Source organism: Procambarus clarkii, chromosome 85 (genome assembly GCF_040958095.1).
Source record: "Procambarus clarkii isolate CNS0578487 chromosome 85, FALCON_Pclarkii_2.0, whole genome shotgun sequence".
Taxonomy (NCBI): Eukaryota; Metazoa; Arthropoda; class Malacostraca; order Decapoda; family Cambaridae; genus Procambarus; species Procambarus clarkii.
Genome location: NC_091234.1, coordinates 19764631 through 19786054, shown reverse-complemented (window position 1 = coordinate 19786054; position 21424 = coordinate 19764631). Strand labels below are relative to the sequence as shown.

At 44.4% G+C, this 21424-nt stretch overlaps 1 protein-coding gene across 3 annotated transcripts in view; it reads left to right on the top strand.

Moving 5' to 3' along the window:
- Window positions 1-5026: 5026 nt before the first annotated feature.
- The window catches only part of LOC123746632 (acetylcholine receptor subunit alpha-type acr-16), a 34066-nt gene continuing 17668 nt past the window's right edge, over window positions 5027-21424 (top strand). For 2 of the 3 annotated variants that reach the window (XM_069316771.1, XM_069316773.1), the window contains exons 1-5: window positions 5027-5109; window positions 8613-8734; window positions 10419-10600; window positions 15531-15640; window positions 19800-20013. In XM_069316771.1, the coding sequence (XP_069172872.1) occupies window positions 8659-8734; window positions 10419-10600; window positions 15531-15640; window positions 19800-20013 (582 nt within the window). In that variant the 5' untranslated portion in view covers window positions 5027-5109; window positions 8613-8658. Of the gene's footprint in view, window positions 5172-8612; window positions 8735-10418; window positions 10601-15530; window positions 15641-19799; window positions 20014-21424 lie in introns of all 3 variants that reach the window. The other variant, XM_069316772.1, reaches the window with a different exon arrangement.

The window sequence follows — 21424 nt, the reverse complement described above, 5'->3', positions numbered from 1 at the left end:
AAATTACCATTATATATAACTTGCATAAATCATTGATACATACGGTGTTACAATAAATTCAGGTAATAAATAGATTTTCATAATTTTGAAACTAAACTTTGATACACAACTTGGCATGAAGTTGTGGGTTAAGTTGCCCTTGCTGAACACATTGTAATTACGAAGCTATAAGATGCTTATCTTAAGATACTAACAAGGTTAGGTAAGGTCGGTGTTTTCTATGAATCTTTTTAAGGGTATCTATTATGTTAAGTATGTCACCTATGCACATATTTAATAAGTCAATATTGACTTATTAAATTTGCGAGAACGGGTTGGCACACACTAGGTTTCATTGTCTCTGTGCAGTATACATGAATGACACGCACACACATTCTGTACCTATCAATCATTATTACTGTTGCTGTGAGACACATTAAGCTGCCTGAGTCATGTGATCTGCCACACCCACACACCACGTCACTCACCCATCACCAGACCCGGACTGAGTGATGAGTGCTTAATGAGTGCTCAGGGGTGACTTAATGAGTGCTCAGGGGTGCTTAATGAGTGCTCAGGGGTGCTTAATGAGTGCTCAGGGGTGACTTAATGAGTGCTCAGGTGTGCTTAATGAGTGCTCAGGGGTGACTTAATGAGTGCTCAGGGGTGCTTAATGAGTGCTCAGGGGTGCTTAATGAGTGCTCAGGGGTGCTTAATGAGTGCTCAGGGGTGCTTAATGAGTGCTCAGGGGTGCTTAATGAGTGCTCAGGGGTGACTTAATGAGTGCTCAGGGGTGCTTAATGAGTGCTCAGGGGTGCTTAATGAGTGCTCAGGGGTGCTTAATGAGTGCTCAGGGGTGACTTAATGAGTGCTCAGGGGTGCTTAATGAGTGCTCAGGGGTGACTTAATGAGTGCTCAGGGGTGACTTAATGAGTGCTCAGGGGTGACTTAATGAGTGCTCAGGGGTGCTTAATGAGTGCTCAGGGGTGACTTAATGAGTGCTCAGGGGTGACTTAATGAGTGCTCAGGGGTGACAATAAGTGCTCAGGGGTGAAATAAAATATTACAAACTCAGTTTCCCTCACGCCATAACACACAATTACAGTATATATATATAAATATAAATATATATATATATATATATATATATATATATATATATATATATATATATATATATATATATAAGCAAATAACGTGGTCAAGAGGAAAAAAAATCATCAGCGTTTCATTAACTTTTGTATAAAACTAATATGAGAAAAAAATTTAAATTTATTGAAAACTATTTTTAATCACTCTTCAAAACATTAGAAGACGAAATAAGATCTTATCATCACTGAAATTATGTGATCTCGAGTGCATAATACTCAAACTTGAAACTCCTCTTTCTACAAATATCGATGTTACTGGGCATTTTTTCAGTATTATAATAAATCTATTATAAAGGGGAGCCGGTCGGCCGAGCGGACAGCACACTGGACTTGTGATCCTGTGGTCCTGGGTTCAATCCCAGGCGCCGGCGAGAAACAATGGACAAAGTTTCTTTCACCCTATGCCCCTGTTACCTAGCAGTAAAATAGGTACCTGGGTGTTGATCAGCTGTCACGGGCTGCTTCCTGGGGGTGGAGGCCTGGTCAAAGACCGGGCCGCGGGGACACTAAAGCCTCGAAATCATCTCAAGATAACCTCAAGATAAATCTATATGTGATAGATTTGTTGTCAAGTCAACGACAAGTCAAAATAAGCATGATTTACTTCGTCAGCAAGGAACACATTAATTTTTTTATTAACAAGCTTAGGTATACACAGCAATGTACGGCTGCTATCCTATTCTATATGAAAGTTTACACAGTGTAGACCAAAAAAAAACTTGCTATGAGTTCATCTAACATTCCTACGTCACAGGATAGTTATTCCTACATGAGGTGCTGCCCCGCCAAACACACACCGAAACTACGACGTTGGTACAACGTTCGAACAAGTTTTAACACCACCTAACCAGTTATAACAACCAATATAGCAAGTTGTAACAACGTTCTAATACGTCATAAACACGTTAAGCCAAGATGTAACAACTTTATTACAAGTTGTAATAAGCGGAAAATAGAGACAGTTTCGGTTTGTGTTTCCAGGGCCATAGCCTTCCCGGTTTGGTGCCTTCTTTTGATAATTACTTATTCATACATGAAATCATTAGACAACTTGAATAACAATAGTTGGAACCCTATTTTGCTTCATTACCATTATTGAAAGTCTGATAAGAATTGTCAAATGGCCTATTGTGGTGCTGAGTCACTGTGTCCACGAGTAATTCACAGAGCAAAAATACAATTTTATTTTTTATTTTATTTATATATATACAAGAAGGTACGTTGGGATTATGAGGATACATAGCATAGTAATTACATTCTTGTAAAGCCACTAGTACGCGCAGCGTTTCGAGCAGGTCCTTAATCTAAGAAACTTATGAGTTGGTAAATACTTACAAAATTTATAAAAATGATAACAGTTACATAGCATAACAAAATAAAAGATAAGAGAAAAATTGTAAGTATATAAGCACATAGGTAGCTCAGAGTGATTGCAATGACAGCTTGAATGGTAGTTTAACAAAACTTAGCAGGCACAATACACCATATGGCTAGCACATAAAAAAAACAGCAATGAACACAATGATAAAGATTAGTTTTTAAAAATGAAAAGTTTTCTTAGAAATTTTTTTAAAATAAACACTACACAACATGAAAATAAAAACGTGAACTCCATCAATGGTGAGAAGATTGGCAAAATGCTTTATAATGTCGAAAAATGCAAGACCTTGCAAGTGGGGCATAACAACCCATGTCACAATTACCAGATTAATAACATTACCTTTCACCAGATTTTATTTTATTTTATTTTATTTTATTTTATTTATTTATATATATACAAGAAGGGACATTGGGTTTGTGAGAATACATTGGATAGTACAGTATTTACATTCTTGTAAAGCCACTAGTACGCGCAGCGTTTCGGGCAGGTCCTTAATCTTCTTGTTGATAGTAGGTGCAGTTTGCATGAAGGGTTTGTCCTCCCGATGACTGCACCAGTACTGATGTTACCTGAAGACCAAGAAGATTGACGAAGAAAAGTACCTTGGAGTCAAAATCCACCATTCACTGAAAGCTGCACAACAGGTAGGAGCAGCAGTGAAAAAAGCTAACCCAACCCTTCGAATACTCAAGCGTACCTTTGACTTTAAGGAAAAGAACCGTATTCAACTCTGGCGCGCGCCCCCATTTGGATTACTACAGTTATCCAAATGGGGTCTCCAAGAAGACCTGAAGATGGGGTCTCCAAGAAGACCTGAAGATGGGGTCTCCAAGAAGACCTGAAGATGGGGTCTCCAAGAAGACCTGAAGATGGGGTCTCCAAGAAGACCTGAAGATGGGGTCTCCAAGAAGACCTGAAGATGGGGTCTCCAAGAAGACCTGAAGATGGGGGTCTCCAAGAAGACCTGAAGATGGGGTCTCCAAGAAGACCTGAAGATGGGGTCTCCAAGAAGACCTGAAGATGGGGTCTCCAAGAAAACCTGAAGATGGGGTCTCCAAGAAGACCTGAAGATGGGGTCTCCAAGAAGACCTGAAGATGGGGTCTCCAAGAAGACCTGAAGATGGGGTCTCCAAGAAGACCTGAAGATGGGGTCTCCAAGAAGACCTGAAGATGGGGTCTCCAAGAAGACCTGAAGATGGGGTCTCCAAGAAGACCTGAAGATGGGGTCTCCAAGAAGACCTGAAGATGGAGTCTCCAAGCATGGAGACCCCATCTTCAGAAAGAAATAACTGTGCTGGAGAAAGTAAAGCATCAGGCGACAAAAAATCATTGCAGAACTAAGTCAACTCTCGTACGAGGACCTCATGCAGGGCTAACACTGCAAACCAGACATGACAGGGCGGATCTCATCAAAACCTTTAAAACAATGAACATTTTGAAGGATGTTGATCCGGACAAATTCATCAAAAAGTCAGATATAACACAAACAAGGAGGAACGGCTTCAAGCCCAACAATGCAGGACTGAAACCATGAGAGGTTTTTTCACCCCACAGGTTTATAAACCCATGGAACCGCCTACCCGTCTATGCAAAACTAGGCTTACTGTGTAGGCTGCAACAGTATACTCAATATTTCCTCTCCTACATTCACACATGTTGATAAGTGTTTAGAAGTAAAATTGACTACATTTAGTGGAGTGGACAAGTGTTGCGGGGTCCGCCCCTGTGTCTGTCAAGTGTCATGGTGTTGTCACTAACCCTCACCCTCGAAGGGGCCTCGTAGCCTGGTGGATAGCGCGCAGGACTCGTAATTCTGTGGCGCGGGTTCGATTCCCGCACGAGGCAGAAACAAATGGGCAAAGTTTCTTTCACCCTGAATGCCCCTGTTACCTAGCAGTAAATAGGTACCTGGGAGTTAGTCAGCTGTCACGGGCTGCTTCCTGGGGGTGGAGGCCTGGTCGAGGACTGGGCCGCGGGGACACTAAAGCCCCGAAATCATCTCAAGATAACCCCACAACACCTGTAGTGGTTCCTCTTCTCCTCCCCAGACACCTCTCAACACCTGCATTGTCATCTCTCCCCCGGCCCTAAACACCTGTAGTGATATGACCTCCTCCTTCCTACTCATACCCCAACACCTCCAGTGCCAAGCCCTTCCCCTCCCTAGACACCCGTCAACACCTGTAGGGCCACGACCTCCCCCTCCCTAAACACGTGTAGAACAACGTCCCCTCCCGCCTTAAACACCCGTCAACACCTGTAGGGCCACGACCTCCCCCTCCCTCAACACGTGTAGAACAACGTCCCCTCCCGCCTTAAACACCCGTCAACACCTGTAGTGCCACGACCTCCCCCTCCCTCAACACGTGTAGAACAACGTCCCCTCCCGCCTTAAACACCCGTCAACACCTGTAGGGCCCACCCCGTCCATGGGCGCCCGTCACCACCTACAGGGTATAAGGACCTCACAACATGAGACAGACTGGCCCCGCCCCTATAGTCCACGACGCTCAACGTATATAAGGAGATGACGCCTCGACACCCTGACTGTTGAACTGTTCGGCGGCGAGCAGCTTGTTTGTTCCTGCAGGACGCGCGGTTAGTTTATTGTGCACCCCATACTCTTCTGAGTGGTAGTTTGTGCACCCCATACTCTTCCTGTGAGTGGTAGTTTGTGTACCCCATACTCTTCTGAGTGGTAGTTTGTGCACCCCATACTCATCCTGTGAGGGGTTGTTTATTGTGTACCCCATACTCATCCTGTGAGTGGTAGTTTGTGTACCCCATACTCTTCTGAGTGGTAGTTTATTGTGTACCCCATACTCATCCTGTGAGTGGTAGTTTGTGCACCCCATACTCATCCTGTGAATGGTAGTTTATTGTGTACCCCATACTCATCCTGTGAGTGGTAGTTTATTGTGCACCCCATACTAATCCTGTGAGTGGTAGTTTGTGCACCCCATACTCATCCTGTGAGTGGTAGTTTATTGTGTAGCCCATACTCATCCTGTGAGTGGTAGTTTATTGTGTACCCCATACTCATCCTGTGAGTGGTAGTTTATTGTGTACCCCATACTCATCCTGTGAGTGGTAGTTTATTGTGTACCCCATACTCATCCTGTGAGGGGTTGTTTATTGTGTACCCCATACTCATCCTGTGAGTGGTAGTTTGTGTACCCCATACTCATCCTGTGAGTGGTAGTTTATTGTGCACCCCATACTCTTCTGAGTGGTAGTTTATTCTGTACCCCATACTCATCCTGTGAGTGGTAGTTTATTGTGCACCCCATACTCATCCTGTGAGTGGTAGTTTGTGTACCCCATACTCATCCTGTGAGTGGTAGTTTATTGTGCACCCCATACTCTTCTGAGTGGTAGTTTATTGTGTACCCCATACTCATCCTGTGAGTGGTAGTTTATTGTGCACCCCATACTCATCCTGTGAGTGGTAGTTTATTGTGTACCCCATACTCATCCTGTGAGGGGTAGTTTTTTGTGTACCCCATACTCATCCTGTGAGTGGTAGTTTATTGTGCACCCCATACTCATCCTGTGAGGGGTAGTTTATTGTGCACCCCATACTCATCCTGTGAGCGGTAGTTTATTGTGCACCCCATACTCATCCTGTGAGGGGTAGTTTATTGTGCACCCCATACTCATCCTGTGAGTGGTAGTTTATTGTGCACCCCATACTCATCCTGTGAGTGGTAGTTTTTTGTGTACCCCATACTCATCCTGTGAGTGGTAGTTTATTGTGCACCCCATACTCATCCTGTGAGTGGTAGTTTATTGTGCACCCCATACTCATCCTGTGAGTGGTAGTTTTTTGTGTACCCCATACTCATCCTGTGAGTGGTAGTTTGTGTACCCCATACTCATCCTGTGAGTGGTAGTTTGTGTACCCCATACTCATCCTGTGAGTGGTAGTTTATTGTGCACCCCATACTCATCCTGTGAGTGGTAGTTTATTGTGCACCCCATACTCATCCTGTGAGTGGTAGTTTATTGTGCACCCCATACTCATCCTGTGAGTGGTAGTTTGTGCACCCCATACTCATCCTGTGAGTGGTAGTTTGTGCACCCCATACTCATCCTGTGAGTGGTAGTTTATTGTGCACCCCATACTCATCCTGTGAGGGGTAGTTTATTGTGCACCCCATACTCATCCTGTGAGCGGTAGTTTATTGTGCACCCCATACTCATCCTGTGAGTGGTAGTTTATTGTGCACCCCATACTCATCCTGTGAGTGGTAGTTTATTGTGCACCCCATACTCATCCTGTGAGTGGTAGATTATTGTGTACCCCATACTCATCCTGTGAGTGGTAGTTTATTGTGTACCCCATACTCATCCTGTGAGTGGTAGTTTATTGTGTACCCCATACTCATCCTGTGAGGGGTAGTTTATTGTGCACCCCATACTCATCTTGTGAGCGGTAGTTTATTGTGCACCCCATACTCATCCTGTGAGGGGTAGTTTATTGTGCACCCCATACTCATCCTGTGAGTGGTAGTTTATTGTGTACCCCATACTCATCCTGTGAGGGGTAGTTTATTGTGCACCCCATACTCATCTTGTGAGCGGTAGTTTATTGTGCACCCCATACTCATCCTGTGAGGGGTAGTTTATTGTGCACCCCATACTCATCCTGTGAGTGGTAGTTTGTGCACCCCATACTCATCCTGTGAGTGGTAGTTTGTGCACCCCATACTCATCCTGTGAGTGGTAGTTTATTGTGCACCCCATACTCATCCTGTGAGGGGTAGTTTATTGTGCACCCCATACTCATCCTGTGAGTGGTAGTTTATTGTGCACCCCATACTCATCCTGTGAGTGGTAGTTTATTGTGCACCCCATACTCATCCTGTGAGTGGTAGATTATTGTGTACCCCATACTCATCCTGTGAGTGGTAGTTTATTGTGTACCCCATACTCATCCTGTGAGTGGTAGTTTATTGTGTACCCCATACTCATCCTGTGAGGGGTAGTTTATTGTGCACCCCATACTCATCTTGTGAGCGGTAGTTTATTGTGCACCCCATACTCATCCTGTGAGGGGTAGTTTATTGTGCACCCCATACTCATCTTGTGAGCGAAAGCGCATAAAGTATTGCAGAGGGCACAAAAGCCAGCTATTCAAACCTCAGCGTAATTTTGACCTTAAGAATAACATCTAACGTCAGTTTATATATATATATATATATATATATATATATATATATATATATATATATATATATATATATATGACTGCGTTTGTCAAGAGAATTAATCTAATGCTGAAGTAGGCTTTGTTTTGGTTTCCCGCCTTGTATGGTTCCCGATAGGCCTATTATACTGACTTTACACATTGTAACTCATAACAGTTCTCTAAATCTTTGGGACATATTGGTGACTTGGAACATACATGTTCAAATATGTTTATTGAGACAAGAAAGAAATGCATTTCAAAGGGATAGAGTAGCTTAGGCTATTTCTACCCTAGAGCACAACTGAGGCTTCATTCAGTGTCAGTACTTGTTTAAACTAACTATCCGAATCTTGGGCCAGATTCACGAAGCAGTTACGCAAACACTTACGAACCTGTACATCTTTTCTCAATCTTTGGCGGCTTTGTTTACAATTATTAAACAGTTAATGAGCTCGGAAGCACCAGGAGGCTGTTTATAACAATAACAACAGTTGATTGGCAAGTTTTCATTCTTGTAAACTGTTTAAAAAAATGTAACCAAAGCCGCCAAAGATTGAGAAAAGATGTACACGTTCGTAAGTATTTGCGTAACGGCTTCGTGAATCCGGGTCCTTATCTTCAGCCAGAACTGGACCAGATGCATGGATACGAATTCATAATCTCCAAAATTTACGCAATCTTCATGACAATGTTAACAGCATAATGTCTTTCACAAAAACTTTACTTAACGATACATTTCAAATTCAAAATTCAAATTTCGCTCACTGGTCAATGAATCCGGCGTTTGTGTTACAACCGAAACATTCCACAACTCCTAAAGCTAATATCTAGGAAGATATTAGCTTTTATATTAGCTAATATCTATAAAATAGCTTTATATTAGCTGTCTGGTAATATTTGTTTCTTTCAGAGTCGTTAATGAGCCGGAAACAGGAAGTTCTGTGAGGCAAGACATTATGAGAACCACCGGACTCCCACTCTTCTTGGGACCCCTGCTTGTTGCTGTAGCCCTCACAACCCCAGCTGGTGCAGGTGAGTCAGCCCTCACAACCCCAGCTGGTGCAGGTGAGTCAGCCCTCACAACCCCAGCTGGTGCAGGTGAGTCAGCCCTCACAACCCCAGCTGGTGCAGGTGAGTCAGCCCTCACAACCCCAGCTGGTGCAGGTGAGTCAGCCCTCACAACCCCAGCTGCTGGAAGTGAGTCAGCCCTCACAACCCCAGCTGCTGGGAGGTTAGTCGGCCCTCACAACCCCAGCTGCTGGGAGGTGAGTCAGCCCTCACAACCCCAGCTGGTGCAGGTGAGTCAGCCCTCACAACCCCAGCTGCTGGGAGGTTAGTCAGCCCTCACAACCCCAGCTGGTGCAGGTGAGTCAGCCCTCACAACCCCAGCTGGTGCAGGTGAGTCAGCCCTCACAACCCCAGCTGGTGCAGGTGAGTCAGCCCTCACAACCCCAGCTGGTGCAGGTGAGTCAGCCCTCACAACCCCAGCTGGTGCAGGTGAGTCAGCCCTCACAACCCCAGCTGCTGGAAGTGAGTCAGCCCTCACAACCCCAGCTGCTGGGAGGTTAGTCAGCCCTCACAACCCCAGCTGCTGGAGGTTAGTCAGCCCTCACAACCCCAGCTGCTGGAGGTTAGTCAGCCCTCACAACCCCAGCTGCTGGAGGTTAGTCAGCCCTCACAACCCCAGCTGCTGGGAGGTTAGTCAGCCCTCACAACCCCAGCTGCTGGAAGTGGGTCACCCCTCACAACCCCAGCTGCTGGAAGTGGGTCACCCCTCACAACCCCAGCTGCTGGAAGTGGGTCACCCCTCACAACCCCAGCTGCTGGAAGTGGGTCAGCCCTCACAACCCCAGCTGCTGGAAGTGGGTCACCCCTCACAACCCCAGCTGCTGGAAGTGGGTCACCCCTCACAAACCCATTGGTCTTGTACCTGTTGCATTACAATTTAACTCTTCTGACATTCGAATTCCTTGCCGAATCTGGCCTTCAAGTTGTGGATGGAGGTGGCTTCCACAACATACAACAAATGTATATACTTTTACTTGAATACATATTTATTTATATTACCGTCAGTGCATTGAACTTGCTGATCTTCCGTACAGGGTACGAGTAATTTCTTTAAGAACATAAGAACAAAGGCAACTGCAGAAGGCCTATTGGCCCATACGAGGCAGCTCTTATTAAGCTCCTACCCGTCAAACACACACCGAAACTACGACGTTCGAACAAGTTTTAACACCACCTAACCAGTTATAACAACCAATATAGCAAGTTGTAACAACGTTCTAATACGTCATAAACACGTTAAGCCAAGATGTAACAACTTTATTATAAGTTGTAATAAGCGGAAAATAGAGACAGTTTCGGTTTGTGTTTCTAGGGTTTACATTTCTTGGCCTCGACTGAGCCTGTGTGTGTGTACCTTCTGCACCAAGATTGTAATATTTTGTTGAATTATCTGCATGTGTCTTGCAAATTGTCTATACAGTATACCTAGGTCATAAAAGTATTTGTGTGTACGTCTGATAACATACTACTTGTGAAGGAGGAAATGTATATGTTTATCTCTCAAAATGTTTGGTAATATGTTTGTGATGTGTGTATATGTATATATTAACACGTTGTACTGAACGGGGTGAGAATAGCTTGAGCTACCTCATCCCTTTGTGTGTATTTTACCTCAATAAACTTATTTCAATTTCAATTTCCTCCTCAGACACGGACTGGTGGAGCCTGAACGAGAGGGTCAGGAAGGAGGTGCTGAAGACTTACGACAAGCGCACTATGCCTCAGCGTACCCACAATGGCACCACCTGGGTCTACTTCGATTTCGTCCTACGTGGTCTTTGGTTCGACGAGACCAGTCAGGTCCTTCACCTCAACGCCTGGATACTTATGGTAGGTGGTACGTCATGGTAGGTGGTCCCTACGTCATGGTAGGTGGTACCTACGTCATGGTAGGTGGTCCCTACGTCATGGTAGGTGGTACCTACGTCATGGTAGGTGGTCCCTACGTCATGGTAGGTGGTACCTACGTCATGGTAGGTGGTCTCTACGTCATGGTAGGTGGTCTCTACGTCATGGTAGGTGGTACCTACGTCATGGTAGGTGGTCTCTACGTCATGGTAGGTGGTCTCTACGTCATGGTAGGTGGTCTCTACGTCATGGTAGGTGGTACCTACGTCATGGTAGGTTCTCCCTATGTCATGGTAGGTGGTACCTACGTCATGGTAGGTGGTCCCTACGTCATGGTAGGTGGTACCTACGTCATGGTAGGTGGTCCCTACGTCATGGTAGGTGGTCCCTACGTCATGGTAGGTGGTCCCTACGTCATGGTAGGTGGTCCCTACGTCATGGTAGGTGGTACCTACGTCATGGTAGGTGGTACCTACGTCATGGTAGGTGGTACCTACGTCATGGTAGGTTCTCCCTACGTCATGGTAGGTCCACTGAATGCACGCAAACGTCCTTATGTCGTGTTCACGATGGATTTTATATGACTCCATGAGATAAATGTTCCTAGTCCTTCTAGATCTAGCTGTTCGTTGCTCACTGGTGATGTGTCGACCTTTTACCTCCATTAATAAAAACAATTATTGGTTCCTTTAGTCTGCCCTTTCATCCATTTTCTGTTGAGTGAGTCTTGCCCGCCAAAATATCAGTCCATGGAGGACAGAAGAAAAAATATATATGTTGTTTAGCATTGTAAATGTGTGGCCACGTCTGTGATAGAATATAATAATAATAATAATAATAATAATAATAATAATAATAATAATAATAAAAAGTCCTTCCCCACCCCTTCTCAAGATAACCCCTCCTCTCTCTCTGGTGTGGGACTACACATGTATATTCCTCCTGGTTAACCCCTATATACACTTACGGGTTGATCATACATCTGACGCGACCAATCATAGTGAAGCAGTAAAATCTATACAGTACAGTCATCGGAACATCAGTATCCATTTGTTTCCATAGTATCCAAGACGCTTGGCCCCTGAGGCAAGGAGGGTCCATGATATTCCTCAAGGAACTAGTTTTAGGCTCATTGACACTACTAGAGATCCTAGAGATGCCAGCTTTCAGCGCCTCAATGTGGCGATCCAGAGAGACAATGTGTACTGTGTCCTTGTTTCTTGCCAGAAAGCTGAGGAGCTCCAAGTCTCCGTCTTTGACAGAGACTGTCAAAGACGGAGACGTAGTGTAGTGGTAAGACACTCGCATGGCGTTCCGCGAGCGCTATGTCATGGGTTCGTATCCTGGCCGGGGAGGATTTACTGGGCGCAATTCCTTAACTGTAGCCTCTGTTTAACGCAACAGTAAAATGTGTACTTGGATGAAAAAACGATTCTTCGCGGCAGGGGATCGTATTCCAGGGACCATAGGATTAAGGACTTGCCCGAAACGCTACGCGTACTAGTGGCTGTACAAGAATGTAACAACTCTTGTATATATCTCAAAAAATTCGCTACTTCAGGAGAACGACGGAGAAGCCGAAGCCGACGGAGAACCCTCTACAGCAGTCAAGCGTTGTATACATGTACACTTGCCCCCACAAAGGATGTAACCTTCAATCTAAGTACACAGGTATGACGTCGACCAAGCTGACGAGGCGTTTGACATGCCATCTTCAATCCGGTGCCCCCAGGAATCACATGAGACAAGCCCATGACATCACCCTAACAAGAGAAATGTTGAACAAAAATACCTGTATAATAGACAAAACCCAAGGTGTAAGAAGATAACAAATTCTTGAAGCAATTCACATAAGAATAGAACAACCTACCATGAACACCCAAATCACGGAACTATTTACTCTACCCACCATGAGAGTAAGGACAAGACAAGAACATAACGATGTCAACACAGAAGACACTGTTCAACATAACAAGCCAATTGCACTTGATTAATCTTTGTATGTGCTTCGTCCCCCATTTATCCCATATATATATATATATATATATATATATATATATATATATATATATATATATATATATATATATATATATATATAAAAGGAAGGTAAAATGCGTTATGCGTGGTTTCCTCCGAGGCTATGGGTCCCCCTTCTTCCAGCTAGAGGTGGTACTCCTTTCCATATTTATATATATAATATATATAAACTGAAAACTCACACCCCAGAAGTGACTCGAACCCATACTGCCAGGAGCAACGCAACTGGTATGTACAGGATGCCTTAATCCACTTGTCCATCTCGACCGGACATAAGGAGGCGATTGTCAAAGCTATATATATATATATATATATATATATATATATATATATATATATATATATATATATATATATATGTGTATATCACGAAAATAAACAACGTGATTAAGAATGTGACAATGTCAGACCACGGAGGAAAAATGAAACAGGAAATTTCCTTAAGTACTTTCGTATATTAAATACATCTTCAGAAGGTCATATATATATATATATATATATATATATATATATATATATATATATATATATATATATATATATATATATATATATATATATATATATATATATATATTATTGTGAGGTATCCCCGCTTCTGTTTGGAAAGGGGACCCATAGCCTGGAGGAAGGTATATACGACGTCTTAAAAGGGGATTTTGAAGGCCCCGCCAATGTAAGTTCCATGTTCCCTTTTCCCTCCATTTTCCTTATTATGCTTTGATGTCACATTATTATACATTATATAAGATTATAAATTGCAAATTAGTGACTACAGTGTAAAGTTTAAGGTTGTGAATGTTGACCAGACCACACACTAGAAGGTGAAGGGAGGACCACGTTTCGGTCCGTCCTGGACCATTCTCAAGTCGATTGTGAGAATGGTCCAGGACGGACCGAAACGTCGTCGTCCCTTCACCTTCTAGTGTGTGGTCTGGTCAACATACTTTAGCCACGTTATTGTGACTCGTCGTCTGCATGTTGTAAATCAGTTTTTTTTTGAGATATATACAAGAGTTGTTACATTCTTGTACAGCCACTAGTACGCGTAGCGTTTCGGGCAAGTCCTTAATCCTATGGTCCCTGGAATACGATCCCCTGCCGCGAAGAATCGTTGTTACAACCAAGTACACATTTTACTGTTGAGTTAAACAGAGGCTACAGTTAAGGATTTGCACCCAGTAAATCCTCCCCGGCCAGGATACGAACCCATGACATAGCGCTCGCGGAACGCCAGGCGAGTGTCTTACCACTACACCACGGAGACTGCTAAGTTTCTTAACTTAAACAACAACAACTGGGACTGTTCCTCAGCTATCACGAGCCTCAGGCTGCCCCGAACATGCACAAATATAATAATTGCACAGTAGTTATACATCCTATCTATATCTAATGTGAACTAAAGTTACCTTGGGCAGTCTGGCGTGTTTATAAGGGCGTATATATGACTTGAAAGCATGAAGAAGAGTTTAAAGACCACGATACTCTTTAAATCTATATTTATTTATTTATTTATGCATATACAAGAAGGTACATTGGGATTGTGAGGATACATAGCATAGTAATTACATTCTTGTAAAGCCACTAGTACGCGCTAGTATAACATGCAATTACAGTATCTAATTAATCACTGTACCATATTCCTAAGTATATTTTACTAATCTTTGTCAAATTTTCTTACACTGTACCTGTAAACATGTTTTCAATTTTGCTCAAATTTACCTACTTAAAATTATCTGTTAGATTAGATTAGATTTAGCAGTCTCCGTGGTGTAGTGGTAAGACACTCGCCTGGCGTTCCGCGAGCGCTATGTCATGGGTTCGTATCCTGGCCGGGGAGGATTTACTGGGCGCAATTCCTTAACTGTAGCCTCTGTTTAACTCAACAGTAAAATGTGTACTTGGATGAAAAAACGATTCTTCGCGGCAGGGGATCGTATTCCAGGGACCATAGGATTAAGGACTTGCCCGAAACGCTGCGAGTGTTAATGGCTTTGTATGTAAAAACATCTATGCTATGTACTCTCATATACCCAATGTGCTGGAACCATGTTAGTTTAGTTCATTTATTATGCGCCCCATACCCATCTTGTGGGCGGTAGAGGAGAGGGTTACAGAGGCACATAATGGGCTCAGGGACTGAACCCCACAATTCATTTAGCTAAGCAAGTTACAATCTTGATGAGCTAGTTACAAAATTGGAACCATGTGTATTGGTATTTGCATTTCCATTGAATAATTTCAGCAACGTGGAGAGGGGTAGGGGACCTGCTGCATGGGTAACAGCTTCTCCATATCGACCTACCTTTGCGCCCTGGAGAGCAATCAAACCGCAGCTCCATAGTCTCCCGAGACTGAAGGATCCCCACTACTTAACCCAATGAACCTTCTTGTATATAAATAATATAATTATTACTACACACACAGAGATCACACTAACGTGATGCATCAAATGAACAAATCCACAAAGCTAATCGACTGAGCTACCCTGTCGTATTTTGACCAGACCACACACTAGAAATTGAAGGGACGACGACGTTTCGGTCCGTCCTGGACCATTCTCAAGTCGATTCGACTTGAGAATGGTCCAGGACGGACCGAAACGTCGTCGTCCCTTCAATTTCTAGTGTGTGGTCTGGTCAACATGCTTCAGCCACGTTATTGTGACTCATCGCCTGCATACCCTGTCGTAGCCCAGTCGATTAAGGCAGTGTCTGGGATGCTTCCGGACGCAGGTTCGAATCCTCGTCACGGCCCTTGTGGATAGCTCAGTCGATTAAGGCAGTGTCTGGGATGCTCCCGGACGCAGGTTCGAATCCTCGTCACGGCCCTTGTGGATTTGTTCATTTAATTATTACTATTCTTACGGCAGGTGTGGAAGGACAAGCGGGTGAGGTGGGACCCCAAGGACTATGGCGGACTGGATGTCCTACACTTCGGTCACGACGAGCTCTGGACCCCTGACATTACCGTCTACAACAAGTAGGTGACTGGCGGTGCTTGTCACTCCTCTCTCCCATGCGGGCTCACCATAGCCCGTGCTACTTGCAACTTTCTGTTCCGAGTAGCTGAATCTAAACACAACCATCCTCTCTCTCCCACCTACTCGTTCTCTTACAAACTACGTCCCTTTGCGTTCATATGCGCACTCAGGCTCAAAATTGACGTGATTTAAAATGAAATCGGCTCACGAAACTAACGTATTGTTCCGTTTTCTGTTTTGGGTTCTCTGGCTTAGGCTGTTAGGTTAGGAGAGGAAACTTTTAATTAAAAGTTTTCATGACGTTTTGAAACCTTAGAGTGTCACTACATCAGAGGACAATAATCGACACGCACCTTACAACTAAGTAACCCATTATACATATACAATTAAGTGCAATCAATCATTTCAACTGCATCAATCATACATCAATCATATCAATCATACATCAATCATACATCAATCATATCAATCATACATCAATCATATCAATCATACATCAATCATACATCAATCATATCAATCATACATCAATCATATCAATCATACATCAATCATACATCAATCATACATCAATCATATCAATCATACATCAATCATATCAATCATACATCAATCATACATCAATCATACATCAATCATATCAATCATACATCAATCATACATCAATCATACATCAATCATATCAATCATACATCAATCATATCAATCATACATCAATCATATCAATCATACATCAATCATACATCAATCATACATCAATCATACATCAATCATATCAATCATACATCAATCATACATCAATCATACATCAATCATATCAATCATACATCAATCATATCAATCATACATCAATCATATCAATCATACATCAATCATATCAATCATACATCAATCATACATCAATCATATCAATCATACATCAATCATATCAATCATACATCAATCATATCAATCATACATCAATCATATCAATCATACATCAATCATACATCAATCATATCAATCATACATCAATCATATCAATCATACATCAATCATACATCAATCATACATCAATCATACTTCTACTGCAACGATTAAGTATAAAATAAAAATAAAAATATGAAGCAGTACCCCCTCCTTGCCCCCCCCCTGCTTGCCCCCCCCCCTGCTTGCCCCCCCCTGCTTGCCCCCCCCTGCTTGCCCCCCCTGCTTGCCCCCCCCCCTGCTTGCCCTCCCCCCCCTCCTTGCCCCCCCCCCTCCTTGCCCCCCCCCCCTGCTTGCCCCCCCCTCCTTGCCCCCCCCCTGCTTGCCCCCCCCTGCTTGCCCCCCCCCTGCTTGCCCCCCCCCCCCTGCTTGCCCCCCCCCCTGCTTGCCCCCCCCCTGCTTGCCCCCCCCCTGCTTGCCCCCCCCTGCTTGCCCCCCCCCCTGCTTGCCCCCCCCCCCTGCTTGCCCCCCCCCCTGCTTGCCCCCCCCCCTGCTTGCCCCCCCCCCTGCTTGCCCCCCCCCCCTGCTTGCCCTCCCCCCCCCCCTCCTTGCCCCCCCCCCTGCTTGAGGACAGTACAACCCTGGAAAAACAAACCAAAATTGTCTGTATTTTCCGCTTGTTACAACTTGTAATAACGTTTTTACATGTTCGTTTAACGTGTTTATGACGTATTAGAACGTTGTTACAACTTGATATATTGGTTGTTATAACTGGTTAGGAGCTGTTAAAACGTGTTTGAACGTTGTACCAACGTCGTAGTTTCGGTGTGTGTTTAGCGGGAAGGACTTAAGGCCGACCTCCACTGCCTGTGATAAGCCTCAAGTTAGATCTAGGCATTCCAATCAATGTTGCAAAATCCGCAAACTATTAAACAGTTCTTCCCACTATTGATTCTCGTGTCTCTCTCTGGCATCGGTCTCTCTCTGGGCTGGACGGTAGAGCGACGGTCTCGCGTCATGCAGGTCGGTGTTCAATCCCCGACCGTCCAAGTGATTGGGGCACCATTCCTTCCCCCCGTCTCATCCCAAATCCTTATCCTGACACCTTCCCAGTGTTATATAGTCGTAATGGCTAGGCGCTCTCTCCTCACCATTTGGTCACCACTTGGTCCGGGAGACATCTTCCGTCACGCAGGGTGCAGTTGCGCCTCCAGAGATCTCCAGTACCATCTTTTGATACTGGTAATGGCTTGAAAGGGCCACCACTTACGGGCTATTCATGCCCGTGCCACCTCTTGGGTGGCTTAATCTTAATCAATCAATCAATCAATCATCGCTCTCTCCTGATACTTCCCTTCTCTCTGGCATCGCTGTGTTGATGATATTATGACTATATTATTTACCAGCCTTTTCTCTCAAGTCTTATCAATAGTTACGCAAGCACTTACGAACCTGGGGCCAGATTCACGAAGCAGTTACGCAAGCACTTACGAACCTGGGGCCAGATTCACGAAGCAGTTACGCAAGCACTTACGAACCTGGGGCCAGATTCACGAAGCAGTTACGCAAGCACTTACGAACCTGGGGCCAGATTCACGAAGCAGTTACGCAAGCACCTACGAACCTGGGGCCAGATTCACGAAGCAGTTACGCAAGCACTTACGAACCTGGGGCCAGATTCACGAAGCAGTTACGCAAGCACTTACGAACCTGGGGCCAGATTCACGAAGCAGTTACGCAAGCACTTACGAACCTGGGGCCAGATTAACGAAGCAGTTACGCAAGCACTTACGAACCTGGGGCCAGATTCACGAAGCAGTTACGCAAGCACTTACGAACCTGGGGCCAGATTCACGAAGCAGTTACGCAAGCACTTACGAACCTGGGGCCAGATTCACGAAGCAGTTACGCAAGCACTTACGAACGTGTACATCTTTCCTCAATCACTGACGGCTTTGGTTACATTTATTAAACAGTTCACAAGCATGAAAACTTGCCAATCAACTGTTGTTATTGTTATAAACAGCCTCCTGGTGCTTCCCAGCTCATTAACTGTTTAATAATTGTAAACAAAGCCGCCAAAGATTGAGAAAAGATGGACAGGTTCGTAAGTGCTTGTGTAACTGCTTCGTGAATCTAACCCATGGCTCCTATCAGTTTCAAAGTTGAAAGGTTATCTTGAGGTTATCTTGAGGTTATCTTGAGATGATTTCGGGGCTTTAGTGTCCCCGCGGCCCGGTCCTCGACCAGGCCTCCACCCCCCAGGAAGCAGCCCGTGACACCTGACTAACTCCCAGGTACCTATTTACTACTAGGTAACAGGGGCATAGGGTGAAAGAAACTCTGCCCATCGTTTCTAGCTGGCGCACGGGATCGAACCCGGGAACACAGGATCACAAGTCCAGGGTGCTGTCCGCTCGGCCGACCAGCTCCCTTTTAATCTAAGTAAAGGATTAGATTACCTAACTAATCTTAGGTAATCTAATTCCCTCCTTCTGTTTTTAGACGTTCATATTCACGGCTCTGACGCATTCGATGAGTCACAATAACGTGGCTGAAGTATGTAGACCAGACCACACACTAGAAGTTGAAGGGACGACGACGTTTCGGCCCGTCCTGGACCATTCTCAAGTCGATTGTCGTCGTCCCTTCAACTTCTAGTGTGTGGTCTCGTCTACACGGCTCTGATGCCTGGTTTTTCTTTCTCTGTGTACCGCAAGTCTTTGCATAGTGGTATGTATATTCACTTCTTTTCCTACCATCCCCCTTCCGATAATTAAAGTGTTCTCGTGTCTCGATTGTTTGATTGTTGCCGCCGAAGGCGGCTAGTTTATTGTGCACCCCATACTCATCCTGTGAGCGGTAGCGCAAAAGCATTACAGAGGGCACAAAAGGTCTTTATCAGACCTCATCTTAGATTACTCGTGTCTGTGTCTCTTCCTCTGGGCTCTACGCATTCTCGGTTATGAAATGTCATAATCAAATTCAGAAATTTGATTATGACCCTCAGTTTCTTGACTATGAAATTTCTTTTTTTTACAAATTTCTCTGGCCTTGGTTACCCCTTACATTTATTGACCAGACCACACACTAGAAGGTGAAGGGACGACGACGTTTCGGTCCGTCCTGGACCATTCTCAAGTCGACTTGAGTATGGTTCAGGACGGACCGAAACGTCGTCGTCCCTTCACCTTCTAGAGTGTGGTCTGGTCAACTGTATAATACCAACTTCCTCCCGCCACTAACTACCAGCGCAGACATCACTGAAGTGGACCACTACGGCAACACCCACCTGGTGGTGTACAACGGGTGGGTGGTGTGGTTCCCGCCCGCCCACATCTCCGTCGAGTGCCCCATGGACATCTCTCACTGGCCCTACGACACTCAGACCTGTCACATCTACTTCGGCTCCTGGACCACGCACGGTTGGCAGATCGAGCTCAGCTACCCTAACTTCACTAAACCGGTGAGCAGCTCACGATTCTGCGTCTTCCAATTCGTGCTGCCCGTCCTCATAAGCAAAGGACAAAGGCCATTCCATCCACCCGCCAAACCCCCTGTTTATGAATGAAAAACGGTTTACACACGACTCACCAACCCGTCCTCGACTCAAGTCCATTACATCCAGCGGTCGACCCCACAGACGCATTCATAAATTTTAACATGCTGTTCATTCAAAACGGGAATTTTCTCAAGTATAAATTAATATTATAATATATTGGCATATTGTGTATATATAGGCATAGGATAGGTTAGGTTAGGTGTTTAGGTTAGGTTAGGTTAGGTTAGGTTAGGTTAGGTTAGGTTAGGTTAGGTGTTTAGGTTCTGTTGGCGATTATTGGTATTTGTAGTACGTGGGTGAAGCATTTACAGCGTTGTGATTCGAACCAAATTCGTCAGTGAAGCACTTGTTCCGGATATGTTCGAACGTCAGCAGTTGTGAGTCGTGTGTAAACCGCTTTTCATTCATAAAAACGGGGGTTTGGCGGGTGGATGGAAACACTTTTGGGTCTTTGTTTGGAGGACGGGCTGGTCTCAACTGATGACGGCCGAACACTTCCGGAACAAGTGCTTTACTTACGAATTTTGTTCGAACCACAAACAGCCCGTCCTCCAAACAAAGATCCAAAAGTGATTCAATGCACCCGCCAAACCCCCTGTTTATGAATGAAAAACAGTTTACACACGACTCGCAACTGATTTCGTTCGAACACTTCCGGAACAAGTGCTTCACTGACGACTTGTGTTCGAACCACAACGCTGTAAATGCTTCACCCACGGACTACAAATACAAATAATCGCCAACAGAACCTAAACACCTAACCTAACCTAACCTAACCTAACCTAACCTAACCTATGCCTATAGATGCACAATATGCCAATAAATTATAATATTAATTTATACTTGAGAAAATTCCCGTTTTGAATGAACAGCATGGTAAAATTTATGAATGCGTCTGTGGGGTCGACCGCTGGATGGAATGGACTTGAGTCGAGGACGGGTTGCAGTAAATGCTTCACCCACGTATTACAAATACAAATAACCACCAACAAACCTGACCTAACTAATGCCTAAATATGCTAATATATAATAATATTAATTTATATTTGAAAAAATTCCAATTTTGAATGAACTGCATGTTAAAATTTATGAATGTATCTTTGGGGGGTCGACCGCTGGATGGAATGGACCTGGTCTGAGGACGGAGTGTTGCCTGGCAGTTGCCAAACGGTTACGGTCGTTGGAAAGGAGTTAATGGCCTTACATAACATACAAGAACACAATTAAGCAAGTCCCAGCTGTGTCTGGGTACAAGTGACAGGATGAACAACAGAGCGGGTTTTCTACCTATTGGGGAGTGTTGTACATTCTGCTA